The 18,269-nt window shown below is 38.2% G+C and overlaps 3 protein-coding genes across 9 annotated transcripts in view; 2 read left to right on the top strand and 1 right to left on the bottom strand.

Moving 5' to 3' along the window:
* Positions 1–906: 906 nt before the first annotated feature.
* Positions 907–18,269, top strand: part of LOC110377462 (protein tramtrack, alpha isoform) — a 30,699-nt gene continuing 13,336 nt past the window's right edge. Inside the window, exons 1-2 of one of the 7 annotated variants that reach the window (XM_049842586.2) lie at positions 907–1,059; positions 16,535–17,616. In XM_049842586.2, coding sequence (XP_049698543.2) covers positions 16,764–17,616 — 853 coding nt within the window. In that variant the 5' untranslated portion in view covers positions 907–1,059; positions 16,535–16,763. The other 6 variants (XM_049842585.2, XM_049842583.2, XM_049842584.2 and 3 more) reach the window with 6 other exon arrangements.
* LOC135116937 (uncharacterized) lies at positions 3,732–4,896 on the top strand. Its single transcript, XM_064034799.1, has 7 exons — positions 3,732–3,835; positions 3,926–3,992; positions 4,071–4,106; positions 4,216–4,308; positions 4,386–4,460; positions 4,553–4,644; positions 4,737–4,896. The coding sequence occupies exons 1-7, from the start codon at positions 3,821–3,823 to the stop codon at positions 4,887–4,889; spliced, it is 531 nt and encodes a 176-aa protein (XP_063890869.1). The 5' UTR covers positions 3,732–3,820; the 3' UTR covers positions 4,890–4,896.
* LOC135116936 (putative nuclease HARBI1) lies at positions 4,887–6,655 on the bottom strand. The gene is made up of 5 exons (XM_064034798.1): positions 6,137–6,655; positions 5,709–6,040; positions 5,487–5,631; positions 5,077–5,403; positions 4,887–5,001 (listed from the first exon to the last, which is right to left on the bottom strand). The coding sequence occupies exons 2-5, from the start codon at positions 5,880–5,882 to the stop codon at positions 4,940–4,942; spliced, it is 708 nt and encodes a 235-aa protein (XP_063890868.1). The 5' UTR covers positions 5,883–6,040; positions 6,137–6,655; the 3' UTR covers positions 4,887–4,939.

Genomic DNA, 18,269 nt, shown 5'->3' with positions numbered 1-18,269 from the left:
TTGTTAAAAAAAATACACGGGAAGGGGCGGCAAAATCGACAACTGCCCCGGGCGGCAGATACCGACGCTACGCCACTGAATACAGCACTTTTATCACTTAATACATACATATATTACACCACATAAGTTGTTAAAAGAGTAGTTTTAATTTATCAGACAGGTGTTAAATTCTTGAAAATCTTGATATTAACATAAACAAGCCTTGATTTTTTTAATATCGTGATTGTGTAGACACAATCCTATTGATAGAATAGCAAACACATTTTTTATGACCCTGTTTTTTTGGACAAGACACCAAAGCTTAAGGATATTATTTTTGAATAAATTAATTCAACATAAGGCATCCTTTAATGCCATAGATCATTAAGTTAGGTTTAAAAGCTGTCATTGCCTAGTACCTAAACCACATTACACATCCTTTCTTTTGAAGAAATACCTACCACTTACCTATTGAGAGGGCTAGCAGGTAGGTACTTAGTTTGTCATGTAATACCTATGTACCTACGCTAAGCTTTTAATCACCATAATTTTCTACGTTATGAGTTTATGTAAAAATACAGTTTGATTTTAAATTAAGCTCTTATGAGCAGATCACTAAATTCCTGTTTCACCACAAAACAGATTTCAGATCCTGTCTAGTCTTGGACGTGGTATTTTTTTGCAATAATTGAGTACCTATCTACACAAAAGAATAGTAGTCCTAGCATTTTTACTTATTACCTACAATGACAATAATATGCAATTTTCGATATGACATTGGTAATGTCCACGTCACGTTGTGAGTTGGCGGTGCCATCAGCGGTGCCTAGTAATAAAATTTTCCTGCGTTGTGGTGTGTGAGGGAGGCGACGCGGCGGGGCGGGGGTGCGGGGCGCGCGGCTCAAGGCGCAGAGGGCGCGGCGGGCGGTGCGCACCCGCTGGGGCCTCTCGATCACCGCCCGCGCAGCCGCCGATTCGCCTGCAACGACGTGACGCCGTCGTCGCGAGGGCAACTCTCCGGGGGAATTTTCGTAGATCATCTAACGTCACCCCTATCCAAACCCATTGAGATTTAATAAGGTTAGTTTTAAAGTACGAAATCTTCTATTCCATCGCATCGAACCTTTCATCTCCGGCCTATACTCCCTTCGAATCATCTCGAACAGTCCGAGTACCTACCGTGAAGCCCTTTCTCTAATTAAACATTCCTACTTTTACGATATGCGCATCGCTATAATATACCTGCTGAGAAGTAGGAAAAACTAACGGTGCAAAGAATGATGAGTGCGCCTTTCGGATGCACACGTGTGGGACGCGTTTGCGCAAGGTAACTCCCAAAACCGCGGCCGCAGGCGGCCATCGCTGCATCGGGGCCGTGAGCGGACATCAGAGAAAGGTGGAATTCACGCAACTCATGCGATACAATATGACACGGAAATTTAGGCATTTTATCTTCTCATTTCGTATTACTTAACGTTCAAGAAGTTCATCTCGTCCACTAATGACGGTAATAACATGATCAACATGATTCAGGTACCATTAGGAAAATCAAGGGTTAAAACATTGTATTAGGAAGTATATAGGCATGTAGCTAAATTGAATATAATATGTATAAATTTAAAAAGTACAAGCCCTAGTTACTTTTCCAACTAAAATGTGAAAGATTTGGTCGTATACCAAATCAATCCAAAATATTACACATGTCTTAAACTTAAAACGCTACAAAAGTGGCCAGACCACAAAGTAGTTGGGGATATATCACGGGCAGCTTACACGGCGTGGAGCACTCAAGCCCGACTGTTTACACGTGGAGAAGGCTTGCGCAACGCTCGCCTGCCTCCGCGCAGCGCTACTTTCCTTACGGTCACTACCCTTCTTGGAGGGACATTTAACACTTCTTTCAACATCCAGTATTTCCTGTGTTGAATTTGAATAACATCAATCAGATAGAGATTTACTAATTTAATAGAAATACGTTTAAATTACACTGGCTACGAATGACTACGAGAAATTCTGTTTTGTTTAGAAGTTGTAGTAGCCTATGTATAAATTCGATTCGTAGCACGGCTTATAGGATTTGGATGTAATCTTGTGTGCACATAGGACTTTCTAGCAAATACACCTAGCCTAGTGTCCACCTACACACATATATTGGAATGCCTTTCGAAGGTAAAAACTAATCTTCGAAATTATGGAAGTTCGGAAGTCTGTAGCCCAAGCAAAGACATAAAGAAAAGAAAAAAAAAGAAATACGCGATAGTCAAATATACATTTCTATGAATATTGGGGGTGATAATATACACGCCCATAAAGTGAAGGTCACGATTATCATACAATGGCAACGAACCGATCTGTATGTCGGTGCGACGTCGTACGGTGACAGAATCGTTGTTATGCAACTTATTTAAATATACTAAGCTTCTCTTATGCTTCGCTTTTTATACGACCATACAGTTATTTGAATAACTGGTGTGATAATATAGCTTTTAAACGATACATAAGTTCATCTATTTACTTTAAAACCAATATGACCAGTATCCTTATTGAGCTTAATTAAAGCAAGATAAAAACTCCTCTTATAAATAAATAAGGGAGATAGAAATTAAAGATATCACTTAGAATCAGAATGTGTTGTACACCTCATGAGCTTGTGCGCTCATTAAGATCAGCCCAGGGCCTGCAGTCTCGACATAAGATAGCGATTCGATCGCAAACTGACAGTCGCTAAATATTAACGAAAATATTCGCTTGCCATAACGACAGTAACGATAAACGCAAGTCTCGACAGCCGAGATAGCGGGCAACATCGCTAATTATCATGACATATTCGTGTCGGTACGATAGCGAAAACCGTATTCATAGTGCGGTGAATTTGTATTAAAATGTTGCATGTAAAAAAAATCCTTGTATTATAGGGAGAAATGGTAGACAAGATTTGCACAACCAATTTTGTTTCCTTTGACAATTATAAAGAAAATAGATGAACCTTATCATATTAAAACTTTTTGCATCGAACCGTGTAAGTAAAACATACCGTTTTTTAAGAAAACACATATTAAAGATCTTAATAGTTTGCGTACTTGCAATACAGACATAGAACATAAACAAACTGTCAATGTCAAGTTTGTTTGTGCATGAACATTGGTTTGATTTATAATAATAATAAAGGAGAACGGTGTATTCATTACTATTCATGGACGGTGAAGTCATTGAAACAGGCGCAGGCCTGCCGGGTGCCAGCAGCTTGAGCGTCAGGTAAGTACATCTACAACGAGAATTTTTTATTCCTATTCTTGGTACTTACTAAATTGAATACTTTGTATACATCCGAAGTATTCTGTGTTTACATAATGACTACTTTAATGTTTCAGGCGTAAGCGTCTGCGTAGCCCTCGTGTTACACCCGCTCAAATTGATGCACTACTATCAATATTAGAAGCGCGTCCATATTTGCACACGCGGAAATTTACCGGCTTGCAGGGCCGGGAAAATTTCGAAACGGGCTGGAGGGAGGTTGCCGAGGAGCTCAATAATCTCCCTAACGGGTCTAGAAAGACACCAGAGCAGTGGATGACGGTAAGTCTTTTTCAAAGATTGAATTGGTTTTAATTATAAGCATGTACATGCCACGTCAGTTTTTTTTTATTATTTACTTGAGTTAATTATTCTAATTGTAGGTTTGAGAGACTTAAAAGCCGCGCTTGCAGTAAGGCGGCAAAATTAAAAAGAACAAAACGTACCGGCAACCGGCGTCAGCACTGCTCCCCTGACCGAGGCCGAGAGCCGGATAATTTCAATAGTTGGGGCAGATTATTCCTTTGGGACAGACTGCCCGGACGCTATGCCAGAGGAAGATGTAAGTTGTGATTATTGTATTCAATACAATTTAATATTCTCAATCTTTGAATGTTGATAACACTAAAAATACTTTTATTGTTATTTACAGTTATTACAACATGAGATGGAGGCTGGGGTGGTAATCTCTGAGGTTCTCACCTTACCTCATTCTCAGGGTAAGTTTTTAAATTAATAGGTACTCAATTCAAAATATAATTATTTTAATTTTAATGTTACTATTTATTTTATTACAGCTAGAGATTTTGTGGAATTGTTACCGACTGAAACAAGTAAGTTGGAGTTTTTAGTAACTAGTTGGTTACTGCTATAATATATTTTATTATGTGTATACATCTGTACACTAATGTTACCAAAATATTAATTAACAAAATATTTTAGCAATCAATGACAGCAGAGCAACGGCTGGTTCTTCACCACCACCCATCCAAGAACAAGTGCAAGATGCCCCTCAGTCGCCAGTACTACAAATGAGTAAGTTGCAGTTATTTTGCTCACCTATGTTTATTTTCATTGATTTTTATTTAATGTGTTATAATTGATAATTCCAGCAGTACGTGGCAGAAGGACAGAAACTGTTGCATCATCAACACCACCACTGCGACAGAGACCCAGAAGAAAGAGGAGTAAGCTTAAATTTTATTTATAATAAAACATTAGTTCTGCAGGTGGGTCAGCCAATAATTCCTACAATACCAATAATTTTGGGTATTTTCAGATCTGAATCCTCGCCAAAGTGTTTCTGAGCAATATAGTGCAGCTCGACGAGAATTTCTAGCAGTTGCAGAAGCAAATGCTGCTACAATGAAGGTGTGTTATAGTGTAAATTTCCTCTTAATTATTATACACACTAGCATGCTAGAGAACATTAAGACACATTCAGTAAATCCAACGTTTTTTAGATGCTGGCAACTGCTGCTCAAGCGCAAGCAGATGCTGCCAAGATGCAGGCTGAGGCAGCCAAGGTACAAGCCGAGGCGACGCTGCAATTGGTAAAAGTCGGAAACAAAATAGCTGACGCAATAAATAATTACATAAATAAAAATAATAAATGATATAAAATGTTTTTATTTGAAACAGTACATAAATGAAAAAAGTATAATAATTATGTGAAACTAGTGTTAATTAGCCTTCTTCTTATGCGCTCTGCAACAGCTCGCCCAGAACCTGCATAACAAAAATAAAATGTATTGGTGTTAGGTATACATACATAGTAAAATAAAAAATCAGTTCATAAGTTACCTGTAACTTCTAACATATCATCATGGAATCTACTATTATCCACCAGCTGCATGGATGTGGTGGACTCTGGTTCCGGTAATTTATATGTTATCCGCATATTGTGGAGCACTGCACATGCGTTAATTATTAGGCCAGCCATATAGGGTTCGTACATTAACTGGCGTTGGTGTGATAGACATCTAAACACAGATTTTAGCACACCGAAGCATCTTTCTATGATGTTCCTAGCTGAGCAGTGTGCTTCGGTATATTTATATTCCGGTGTGCCAGGCTGTTGATGTTTTATGGGAGTCATTAACCACGGTTCCAGAGGATATCCATCATCACCTAAAAGATTAAAAATACAAAGTAATTTCAGAAGTCGAATGGGCAACCTCTTCGAGGCAGATTTATAATGTTCATTTATTTACCAAGCAGCCAAGCACGGCGGTCCCCATTTTCAAAATGTCGCTTCATTGTTGAGCGCACCGGTGAATTTGCCCATATGTGAGCATCATGTCTCGCTCCTGGCCATCGAGCATTAATATTTAAAATAATAAGATCAGGGTCACACACCTGTAATATATTAAATATGTAAGTACATATTTTTCAAACAATATTTTTAGATATTATAGAACTGAAGGTCAACTTACAGCTTGCACATTTAATGAATGGCCCTCATGGTGACCACTCACATAAGACTCCTCATTGGTCTTAGGAGCTAAAATTTTTATATGGGTGCAATCAATGGCTCCAATTACCCCTGGGAATGGCTGTGGGGCATTTCTAAATTTCTGTTTTGCCGCATGGCGTTCTCCTTGAGTCATTGGAAATTTAATATATTTTCTTAAAAGTTTTCATTTATTGCCGAAGTTACAGCCCGGATGACTCGGCTAACAGATTTTTGGCTCATGCTACAACCCCACTGCAAGCCAACAGGTTGTTGGTAGCACCCACATGCGTAAAATCGGAGTGCCGTCAGTATCTAATAAGAAGAAAATTTAAAAAGTTCAACCTTAGTTATAAGAAAAATATATTATAGAAATATTATTTATGCACGGTAGGTCGCAAAGACACTTACTTGGGACTCCACAGAAAGTCCGTAAGGCCGTCGTCTTTGGAGAGATGGACGCAGTTCACTTAGTAGCCTGTGAAACATTTCCTTTGAAATTCTATACATTTGAAGAAATTGGCCATCCTCCAAATCCAAGGGATTTTCATCGTTTCGCTTGTTTCGTGCTATTTGTCGACCCATAAGCACATCGCGTCTGTGCTCGAGCACAACTAAGTCCCATGCTAAATATTCAGAAGCCATTATTTATTAAATTACTATTTATTTAATATTTTCTGACGTAAAATAAACAAATATAGGAACGATATCGATAGTAGCTATCACTTAGCGGGCTGTCAAAAACTGTCGCAAGGAAATTCTATGACATAACGATAAATCGTTATCTTACCGAAAATATTCGGTAACTTTGCGATGACACTCGATAGTTTTGGCAGTAGAGACTACCAAAAATCGTTACGATCGGATCGTTAGGACTTATCGACCGAATTTTGTCGTTAAGCGATCGCTATCTTTGTCGAGACTGCAGGCCCAGCATTCGTGTAACTATTAGAAACACGCAGCGTAAGAAAAAGCTATCAAAGTAAGAGAAAAATAGTATCGATCACAGACATGCGACAGAAATCGCTCCACATACACCTGCACTACACATTAAGTTCACTAGATAGATAGAACGTATTGCGATTTATTAGAACTCGGCTCAACTTAACAATTTCCTGCTGATTGAAGTCAAAGTTACAAGAGTTTATATAAATACACCTTATCATGTAGGTAACCTAACTTCATCAATTGAAACAGCTAGCGGTTAATCAATTTAAGTATTCGCAAAACAACATGCAAATTGATTACTTTCAATTATAAATAAGTGGATATTATTACGTCGATATCGACTGAACTTCAGAAAATGTTCTCGATTTCAAAAAGTGTTCACGTTAATTTTTGCATCGTACAGGTTTCGTGTTTTTTTGAAGATTTATGAACTTAGGAGTTGATCTCTTTCTCTCTTGGAAACGAAAATTTTGTCCCAAAATCCAAATTATAAAAATCACCGATACGCGTGTCGCGTGTAGGTCGTTGACCCAACGTGGAACCACCCTGATTTCACATTGTTTGTCTCTTTCTGACTTATGTATGATTACTATTGCTACACCGTTCAGTCCGCTCATTCTCACGTGCGCGCACGCTGCACTATGTCGCACGCGGCGCCTATCAAAAAGTTCTACTCTTGTCTAGGCTAGGTACAAATGTCACATTTTAATAGAATATTTCTTAGATGGAAATCTGGTTTCTGACTGGCTCACCTTATATTATGTACATAATGTATGTGTATTTAGGTTTGTCATCTGTATCTAGTGCAGTACGCACGTTCATATCGTCTCTCAGTTGTCCCTCCTTTATGTCGGTGTTCATTGGGAGTACCTAAATTGTGGTCATTCTCACCATTCTGATTTTCTTATACAAATCCTATTGAAGGAAAAAAAATATCTTATCGCCAGAATGAGCTAAATAGTTGAAAACTTATTTTAAAAGGTTCGTATTATAAAGTATCATCGATAGAACATTTCAACAGTTCTTTCGGACCGTGGCTACGTTGCTACGTTCGCTTTCCAACAATCCTAATTTAAAAGATAATTAAAAGTAGAAGGTGCGAAAATTACTTGTTATCACTAGCTTTGTCTTCCTCGTGTTTTATAATATTTCTTTTACCGCCTGAGGCTTGGTGAACGCATTTTATACCGCTACGTAGTCCCGGTTCAATTCGCTGACGTTAGCTTTGCATTTAACATTAAATGAGAATTTATAATAATGTAAGCTCAGAACAATCAAAATAAAAGTAATTACGTATTAAGATAACATCAATTTTACATTGTTCTGTAGTAAAAATAATCTAACCATTAACTAGGGATGCCACTTGGCCTTGCTACGTTGTAGCATGCTCTGTATTACTCAATACATGTTCTTTATTCTCAAATATGTATTTAGTTTCTACCTTCTGTTTTTTAACCTTATGTCATCAAAATCAATCGATATGGTTCAAAAGTTTCAAGAAATGAACAACTAAATTCTTGGTAATGGACATAAGCAAAAAGGACTCTTGTTTCAAAACTTCATTGAGTACTTCAATCCATGTACTACCTTTTTTTACTCGTCCGTGATATAAGCATACATTATTGTTCATTGCCAATACATTGACGCACAACAATCCCTCATCTATTCTTGAGATACCTGTATTAATTCGGTGTGGCAGACACGTAGTTGGATGAAGTGACCATTTGGGTTTTCTGCTAGATTTTGGTTTGGAACCCAAAAAAGAGGTTTACTTCTTTCATAAACGGGTCTGAGCAAGCGATGCGCAAATTTTGCGCTACATGGGTTGGGTAGAGTAGACTCGTAATAAATGAGGTAGGTAGGCGTCGTCGCCTCTCAAGGTCTCACGTCGTGATGGTGGTGGCGGATATTATCTCTATTTACATGTAGGTACTTAGCTAAGGTACGTGGGTACGTACACCACTACATCTACGAAAGCCTGTATCATTTGAACATCACTAGCTTCGTGCAGCTAAGATTTAGCCCTTTGATCGAAACGCCGAATCGTAAAATAACGATAAAACTGTTACATACTAAAATCAAATTGCGCGCTCGCCTATAGCTATGCGCGGATATTTACAAGAGAAATTAAGGTTTCATACGATTACAGAGCTTTTAAAGACTAAGAAAATTCATATGTACGCGAAAGTCATATAAAATCTTAGAGAAATGAATGCCGTTGTCTAGTTTTACTACATCATGAAACACTGTGAAGAGTAATGGCTAGTAACTCTCTCACATTTAACATATAGGAACTAACAGTTTCCAAACGTCTGTAATTAACTATCTGTGTTCCTGTTGTGTAAAAGTATGCTACATCTTTGTACTGATGTTATAAAGTTGTAGGTAAGTTGTATTTATACTGATCTTATCCAATACCTACAGCTAAGAACTGATCTCAGACGCTAATACCTATTAGGTAAAACTGTCACTCACTGCATTATGCAACATGATATTCAGCAATATTTTATCATAAATATGAATCATAACCACGTTAATTGTTCCAGTATCTAATAAAAAATGTTAAGTTAAAGCAGCAATAGAATTTTGTAGATTGCAAGCCAAGCGCCAGCAAGCCCGTGCTTGTAAGCCAAGGAACAATTTTTAATACAAGGGACTGTGCATAATAATGAGCATTGAAATGTTGGCTCGGTAATATTTTTACATTGATGGCGGCAGCAAGTGGGAGCAATCCTCCGAAGCGCTGACCTTGCCGCGTGGGAGCCGCGCTAGAAATCGGCCCCGTGCGCTTACGCAATCTCAAACACTCGGGCGCGCGCGCCTCCACGTTCACACCACTGCGACAAGCTCACCGCGCGCCCAGGCTTCAAGCGCCCGATTATCCTCCAAACATCATTCTACCTGTCACACTCGAACATTTAGCTTTTGCATTTATTACATCTCATACCTCCCGGAATACAGATTTTTTCCGTTGAGGAATCAGTATCCTGTGAGACGTTCCTTATAAGTTAATTAATTAATAGGACTTTGAGGAAAATATGGAATAATTAAACGCGTTAAGCGATAGAGCAGTATGTGCTAATCCACGGGATTCTAACCGTAATGAGAGTACCAACTTCGATACACAATTTGAATTCGATGCCTAGGGAATTTTCCTGTGAAGGTCCAAAAATAACCTCCCATTTGAAAAAGTACCAAAGAAATGTGGACGGCTGCGTGTACCGGATATCATTTAGGGTTAATTGATTCACCGCCAAAACTTGAGCTTTCGTGAGATGGAATTAGTGATGAGCCGCGTAGTAACGGGACAACGGTAACGGCTGCTGTTGATGCTTTGCACAGCCTGTCTATTCCGACTCATTCGAATAGATCATTCCACCTGATGTCTTGCTCGCACTCGTTGTACGTAGGCAAGGTAAAAGCGTAAAATGTCCAATCGAATGTACTTAGAACAGAATAACAGATTGTGCCCAGAGTCACAGCGCATCGACAGGTGTCCCTGATTGTGCGACTGCGGCTGATAAACTGTGAGAAGACATGACTTATCGTGATAATGTCGGAATTCACGATATTTACTATCGATAAAATTGAGTAATTTATATAGGTGCTTACATTATTTGCCGAATTGTAGTAAAGGTAGTAAACAAATTTTGACAATTGAGCAAATTATGCTTACTAATGCAAGTATAACTTTAATGTTTTCTAGTAAGTAAATTAAATTGTCATTAAAACTGGAAATCGTTAATACATGAATATGGCTATTATAGTAACGATTGCCGATTGTTCCGCTTTCGTAATTAGGTATCCTCAAGCTGCGTAATGAATGATGATGATGATTTTACCATCATTTTAATTGATGTTGATTACCTATTTGTAATCTTTGCATTGATTCCTCGATGTAAAGTTTGAAAAGTGCGGTATTAGCAATAAGAAGGTCAGCAAAGATGGCTGTAGTCTCACCCACTAGCCCTTCTCGGAAATGGGAGGTGGCCGGAGGAATCAGCCGCTCCCCTTGTTTCGTATCGTTGACACATATGCCAGGAATTCGCTGATTTTATTTGTAAGGGTTATGGTTATAGTATATCTACGAATGGTATGGTTATGGAATAAAATCATACTTAAGCATAATTTTCTTTTGTCTCATTAGCATCACCGAAAAACTCTTTTGCAGTTGAAAAATCAAATTCTGACATTCATATGGGTTTAGCTTACTTTTAAAATAATTCCAGCACAGTGCATTCCAAATGAGTTTTTTTGTCATCGAAATTATCATCGTTGAATATTAGAAGACGGCAATATCGAGACAAAGATGATTCTTGATTTCAAAAAATAAGCAGAAGCAGAAAATAAAAATTTGTAAAAGCTTCGTGTGAAATGCCTCAAAAAAGAAAAACAAAGTATCAGTAGTATTCTTAAAACGCCTTCTATTCTATTTCTCAAATTAAATTGCTTATTAATTCAGGTAGGTGGACATCACGCAACATCCACTTTACCGCCTCGGGAGGAATTGATCTGGTAGCTGCAGTGATGTAGCCGTGAGATATCTAACAGTACACGGCGAAAATTGAGCGTCCGAATCGAGTCATTGAACCGAAACCCGACCGTTAGACGCACCGATTCTAGCAGGACGGGCCCTTCTACCTACACCTACTTACTGATACATGATTAGGAAACCGAAAATGCACTTCAGATTACTTCTTATACTAGGAAAGAACGCGAAAGCGTTCAAAGCGAACGAAAGGATTTCTAGATTTGCTTAAACTACAGTCTGTAATAGGGAAGACAAAGACTAATTTACTTATGATTATTATCTAAGTACCTAACTACTTACTTTTTTTTTTTTAATCATTTAAACTAGATTGTCATGTCTGCTCGTATGCATTTGAATAGGCCATGAAAGACGATGCCATCCCATATTCGATGAGTCTCTCCACGATGTACACACACACGTCGTATTTGTTAGAAAGCCGAAGGATTTCTTTTTGTTCGCAGCTTTTACCACTCTCGAAGTTTTAACAGTTAACGTCTACCGTTCTTCGCGGGCCGTTACTGCAAAATCTGCCTATTCATTGGCCACTCGAGGAACCAAACTTAAGAAAATACGACAATTACATTGAAATATAGAACATGTTATGGCAGTGGTGCTTTTGTTGAACGGTCACACTTTACTAAAAAAAGTGCGATCTGTAACAAAGCTATGATCATATAATCATTTCATTGTACCTATTACTTAGGTTTTTAGAAACTTTTACTGAAATATCATGTTCCTCTGTCTGCCTGTCCGTGGTTTAGTTCAGACATCCATATACTTAGCAGGAGAATAGCTATTGAACAACCTGACAACAGTTTAAAATGTTAATTAACGTGGATTCTTAGAACACCGCCCCTGCATGTCAAGAACGGTTGAATTATCTTTTGACTTATTTTAGATACGCAGGAAATATTAAGGTTTGATCAAATTATTTATATGTAGAAGATTCAGGAATCTCACATTGAAATTAAGGGAGAACATTTTATAAATGGGCACCACAATACACTTAGGTACTTTACGTACTCCTTCATGCCCCGCTTTCTGTATCCATTAGATCTAAATAACTATTAATAGATTAATGGTTCCGAAAATGGCAAAATTACTTCTAAAAATAACCCGATATTACTTCCAACTAAGCTCGTTTAAATCGCCATTAACCACGCTAGAGTTATAAAAATCTGAAAGGCAAGCCGCATTATGCAATGCCGGTAGGTATGTAATTTCAGTATTAATATCACAAATCAAACATACTTAGATATTTGTATAAGCTTCTTTCTATTCCTTTTTGTTCAGCAGTATGAAAACATAACGAATTTTTGTGACTCCCTTAGAGCGCTTGACTGGCAAAACGTGCCACCTTTAGATATTCCAGGGCGTGTTTGTTATTAGAGGGAAAGTGTGTTGGCAAGCTTTTATGCATCAGCCGCGCCGTCTGGAAACTGGGTCAGCTGGCTGTAAGGACTTCAGCTAACACGGGCACGATGACCTAGGTCAGGTCACTGCTGAATTATAGCTCTCGCTCTGTCCAATCGATACGACCAAGTTTACAGCGGCAGGTGCGCTAATTCACTAACAATATTCATGTGCGATTCTAAATGTTATTCTGACGCCGCGATGTGATCGATGCCTGTCCCATACGTCGCTCGTTGTTAATTCAATGTAAACATACATAAGATTTGGTAAATATTTTGTTCATCAAAACTGAAAATGACAATTATAACTGTATCTTTACGGGCTCGGTTATGATTTATTTATTAAATTGTAGTTGATCTGACATTCATATTGGCCTATTATAGTTATGTATCCCTGGATCAAACCTTTCGCAAACGATGAGTAATACCTTCATGTATACCTAATAAGTGGCTGTAAGCGGAATTGAAAACAAACATGATATTAAAATACAAGCATCGAAATACACTTAAAAAAAACTTTGTCCATTCATTCATTTTTAAAACTTAATTAAAATCTAAGGCCCATTACATTTGTCTAAGTATTTTTTATTTTACGAGAATGGGTTTTAGTTGTAAATAAATGTTAAATTAAGAATAAAAATAACTGTTTAGTACCTATATTCTTAGTCATTTAAATTTAATTTTCCAGATGTTAGGCATTTAGATTAAACATAAATATCCGATGGTAAGGGTGTACAGGAAACCACTTGCGTTCGTATTTTTATACCAAAGTTTCTGGGTTCGCGCCAAAAATCATAGAATCAAAATGTTCCGCTACGTGGATGCGATGGTGGGACTACGCCGTCGCACTGTGGAGTAAAATATACAGTAGATATCCTGATTCAGGTCAAATTCTTATCACAGTAATAGGATATGAGGTAATTTGATACGTAGGACGTAAGTGTGAAGTGTTCATTCCGTCCACATCAGGGGGGTGGTGTTAGCGATAACGATAAATAATAAAAATAGGAAACAGGACACCAGTTAAATTTATTTTTCTTTCATTGAACCCTTACTCTCATATTTTTTTCTCATTAATTATAGTTAAAGATCATTTATAATTATTAGGGATATAGGCTAACATTATTTTATCTAAGGATCTTTTATGCTAGCATAATAAATGATCTAGATGTTCATGTAAGATCCTTTTGTTCCTGTGGTCCTTAGCTGGCTTGTGTTATATTGCACTCAGGAATCAGTGTTCGTGTTTTCCACGATTCACTTTTGAAACTTTCTAACCCTGTGCCGGAGTGTAGCGGCAGGGAGGGGCGCGCGCGGGTGCCAGAGAGAGGGTACCGACCTCATTGCCCATTGCCACTCCTCCCGCCGAGGCGGCAGGCCATTTTTATTAAAAATACTTCCGAGTAACATCGCGCGCGGTTTTTTTTTTCATGTCCTGAAATTCTTCCTGTTATTGTTAAAAACTACAAAAAAATTAATACAGTGGTAAATTAATTAATACTGACACAAATAATTTTGGACCTATCGTAAATAAATTTAAAAACATTAGTGTATGTTCAAGTGAATTTGAAACTTAAAAAAATACAAGTGCGCCCTGCGATCTATTTTCCGTGCGGACTCGGGTTGCTTCGGTTGCGAAAAGTGGCGGCACTCGGCCATCATCGGCGGCGCTCGCCGCGTAGAGGGCGTCCATCCAACCCCACCCGCGCGGGACAGAGACAGAAAACACTGCTGACATGGCGACAACACGAATGGATTGATGTTTTTCACGTGGAAAACTCATCCCTTGAATGTATCCACGCAAAGGTGGGTTGATAAAGATCATTCATTTTATAACCATTTTGATTGAAATGTAGTTTTCTATATGAAAGAAGTGTAAAATAACCTTTGTTTTCGAAAACTAGCTTAATTAAATATGATATTAGGTCTAGTGATTTTAATCTGTAGCTGTATCATAATAAAGTGCTGGAGTAGGATGCTTGGATAGAGTATATTCCCCACTCGGTAGACAAAACATAATCTTTGCACACATTATTTTTATGTTAATTTTATCATTAAACCAATCACCTACACCTTCGTGATAGTAATAATAACTCTTGTCATTTACTGCCCTGACTTGTCGGGGTACCGGCATCTCCCCTATTTTCGTCCACAGCATTGATACTGCACAGGCTAAGATATAATCGTAAGGAAATACCTATTTAACTAGGAGTTAGTACGGAAAACGATTAAAAAGTGTAGCATCCTGACGGGGATGATGTTCCACGCGAGAGAGGAAATCAATAAATTTCAATAAATCAATATTTTAGCGTGCACCCTGCGCTGAATATATCCGCTGCCGCCATTTCGATGATGACGGCGTATTTTTTGTGAGAGATATTCGAGTCGCGGAGCGAGTCGGTGTTCGTCGCGCGGGGTTGCGGGCTGCGGCCGTCAGTCGTCGGGTGAGCGGGGTGCGACGTAAACGCGGACTCGGACTATGGCGGAAGGGCTGATCCTCATTCCCATAAAAGGGTCGAGTTGATTGTGTGCAGATACGTGTGGTACGTTCCCTTATGTTAGTGCAGTGATATAATTATTCTCAAACGGTGCTTATCTCGACGTATCGGTTGAATTAATGTGGATATCGGAGGTAATAATGCCATTGTGATGACGTAATGTAACGCGCTCGACTGGGTGCGTAGTAATAATTCGAGCGCCCGTTTATACCGCGATAACGTTTGTGGTCAGCACCTGTGGATGTGGAGCAAATGTTCGTGTTTTTGTAGATTTAAAATAAATTCGAGACCGTTCCAATTAGATTCTGATTGGAGTAAACGTTATTGTATTTTTTAAAGCAAATAGATGTCAATCTTTGTAAAAACATGATTAGTTTCCGACACGGCGAATATTTGGTGTTTGGTATGGGTGCAGTGGTAGCTTACAATACAATTTCCTACTGCAGTGCGCTCGTGTCGCCGCGATGCACAGGCTCCCCACGCCGCTAGACTATAGACGCCCTCGATTTTTTTAACCTTGATTGAATTGTGTAGCTACTGGTCTCATTCACAACCCGAAGTACTTTTCTAACGTGCCACACAGTCCTATGTTAACAATTTGTTACCTATGATTTTCTTTGCAATAAAGTGGGATTTTATTTATTCATTCAAAGTAGGATGCCAGTTATTTACAAACAGTTTGAGAGATTCAAATATTTTTCATACACGCTTTAAAACTACAAAATAGCACGTATGCAAGGTCTATTTAATTACTCTTTTGAAATAGGTACAAACAGGTACCTAGGTAATTAAATAAATATAAATCTATTTCTCCCTACAATTTAAGAATAAAACTATTGTGTTAGATTTATTCGCTGTTTTTTGTAAATAAAAATACCTACATTATATTTAAATTTCTATGTTCGCTCGCCGGCTAGAACCGGCATGTACCTAGGTATTACAGTCCTACCTACACCTATCAACTGACAATATGTGCAACGAGCTAGATATTTTATGGATAGGTACCTATCTAACTTACACAATATCATAATATTTATTTGAATTAAAAAATATTACATAGACCCGTCATACAAAATAACACGTATCTATAAAATATGAACAGCTCAGAGTTACCAGTCATTAAAAACTATGCATTTATTTAGGTTATTTTAGGTCCCTACTTGGATGTTGCGTGAATGGAGTAAGAAGATAATAGCGTGACAGATGCAAGCACAAACGTGCATAAATTCTGTAATCAGTAATCACATAAGCAGTGTGCCTAATTATTTCTAGTAGACACGAGAGCATAGAAATCAAAACGCTGCTCGACTTTCTGTTCTAATCAGAACCCATTAATAGCATCTCGATATTGTTACTGCAGTAACATAACGTAAGATCGTGTAGCTGTGTTATTATAAAAGTGATTGTTATACTGTTACAGGTCCCCCTGCGCCCGGCACACAAGCAGCACTAAACACTATGAAACATACAAATTGAAAATGGCTTTTAAAAAGTAAACATTATCTATTGTTGACGTTTTGTTGTATTGTTCATGGAACAAGAGAGAATACTTATGTATACATGATTGAATAGTTGTTGGTAAAATAGATTTTAAGCCTGGACTGGCAAAAATCATATCTTCCAAAGAAGAGAATATACAAAAAACAAATATGGCTACGCAAAGGTTTTGTTTGCGGTGGAATAACCACCAATCTAACATGTTGTCTGTGTTTGACCAACTACTTCATGCGGAGACGTTCACAGACGTCACTCTTGCTGTTGATGGACAGTTGCTGAAAGCACACAAGATGGTCCTATCAGCTTGCAGTCCTTACTTTCAAGCTCTCTTTGTTAACCACCAAGAAAAGCATCCCATTGTTATATTGAAAGATGTTCCGTATTCGGACATGAAGAGTTTACTTGACTTCATGTACAGAGGGGAAGTAAGTGTGGACCAGGAACGTTTAACAGCTTTCTTAAAAGTAGCCGAAAGCTTAAGAATAAAAGGTCTGACAGAAGTGAATGAGGAAAAGTGTGATATTCCAGCCTTAACTAACTCGTTAATACAACAGCAGAGTAATGCGCACACGCCTCCCCCGCAGCTTCACAGAATACACCCATACATGCATCAAAAACGACCGGCATCCGGGATGCCTAGCGGAGGGGCGCCCCCCAATTTATTAATGCCCTTATTGGGTAACGCATTGATGCAACCAAAAAGAAAACGAGGCCGACCGAGAAAACTGAGTGGAAGTTCAAGTGACGCACTGAATACAGCGGCCAGTCCTCCTGGAGAATTCGTTCCTGAGCCTGCCTCTCACGGATCGTCGAACAGACCTGGTGACCAACTGATAAGAGGCTCGCCAGAAATGTTGGAAGTTAAGATGTCCATGGATAGCTTCAACGCTGAGGACGGCGCGACGTCGGGGGGTGAGGAGGCAGGCGAGGCCCTGCTCATCGACGAGGGCGATGACGCTCAATCGACTGAAGCTCCGATGACTGGCAAAGATTCCGAGTCTGCAGGTATGTGCCTCAGCAATTAATCCTTTTTTATATTTCAGCTATATCGGTAGAAATTATTCACTTGTTAATAGAATATTAATTTCAATTGAATGTTGTTGAGTCTCCAAATGCCTTAAAACTGTTTTCATTGATGTATAGAATTTGATTTGTTTTGTACAAATTATAAAGTCGCGCCATCATTTTATAAATTGATAAGATTGTTGTTTATATTCGCTTACTATTTGTAAATACCTGTATTAATCTTCCTTTCCAAACATCTAACATTGTTTACAACAGTAAAATTTTAAATAAAAAGGGAAAAGCTAATGGGATATAAGCTTTGATGATAGGATACGATAAGTGAAAAGTGAAGTGTATAACGAATGCCTACTTTATATTTAATAATATTTAAAGTTTATTGAAAAGGGGTAAGTGATTATCTATGAAATTTTTTGACGTATACGAGTAACAGATGCTTATTTTTCTTCTATAAATCGACAATTTAACTATTGCTTGCTTTTCTGCTTTTGGGGAGAGCTATTAGAGGAATGGCCAGGGGCAAACTCGGTGTGGTACTTAATGGTTTGATCATAATTTCTTTCTTTAAACTACTTCAATTAAAATATGTATTACGAATAAGAAAAGGGAACACAAACAAGGCTTATTCCCAATAG

Source organism: Helicoverpa armigera, chromosome 5, assembly GCF_030705265.1.
Source record: "Helicoverpa armigera isolate CAAS_96S chromosome 5, ASM3070526v1, whole genome shotgun sequence".
Taxonomy (NCBI): Eukaryota; Metazoa; Arthropoda; class Insecta; order Lepidoptera; family Noctuidae; genus Helicoverpa; species Helicoverpa armigera.
The sequence above is the reverse complement of the archived record's forward strand: the minus strand, read 5'-3'. Positions and strand labels throughout refer to the sequence as shown.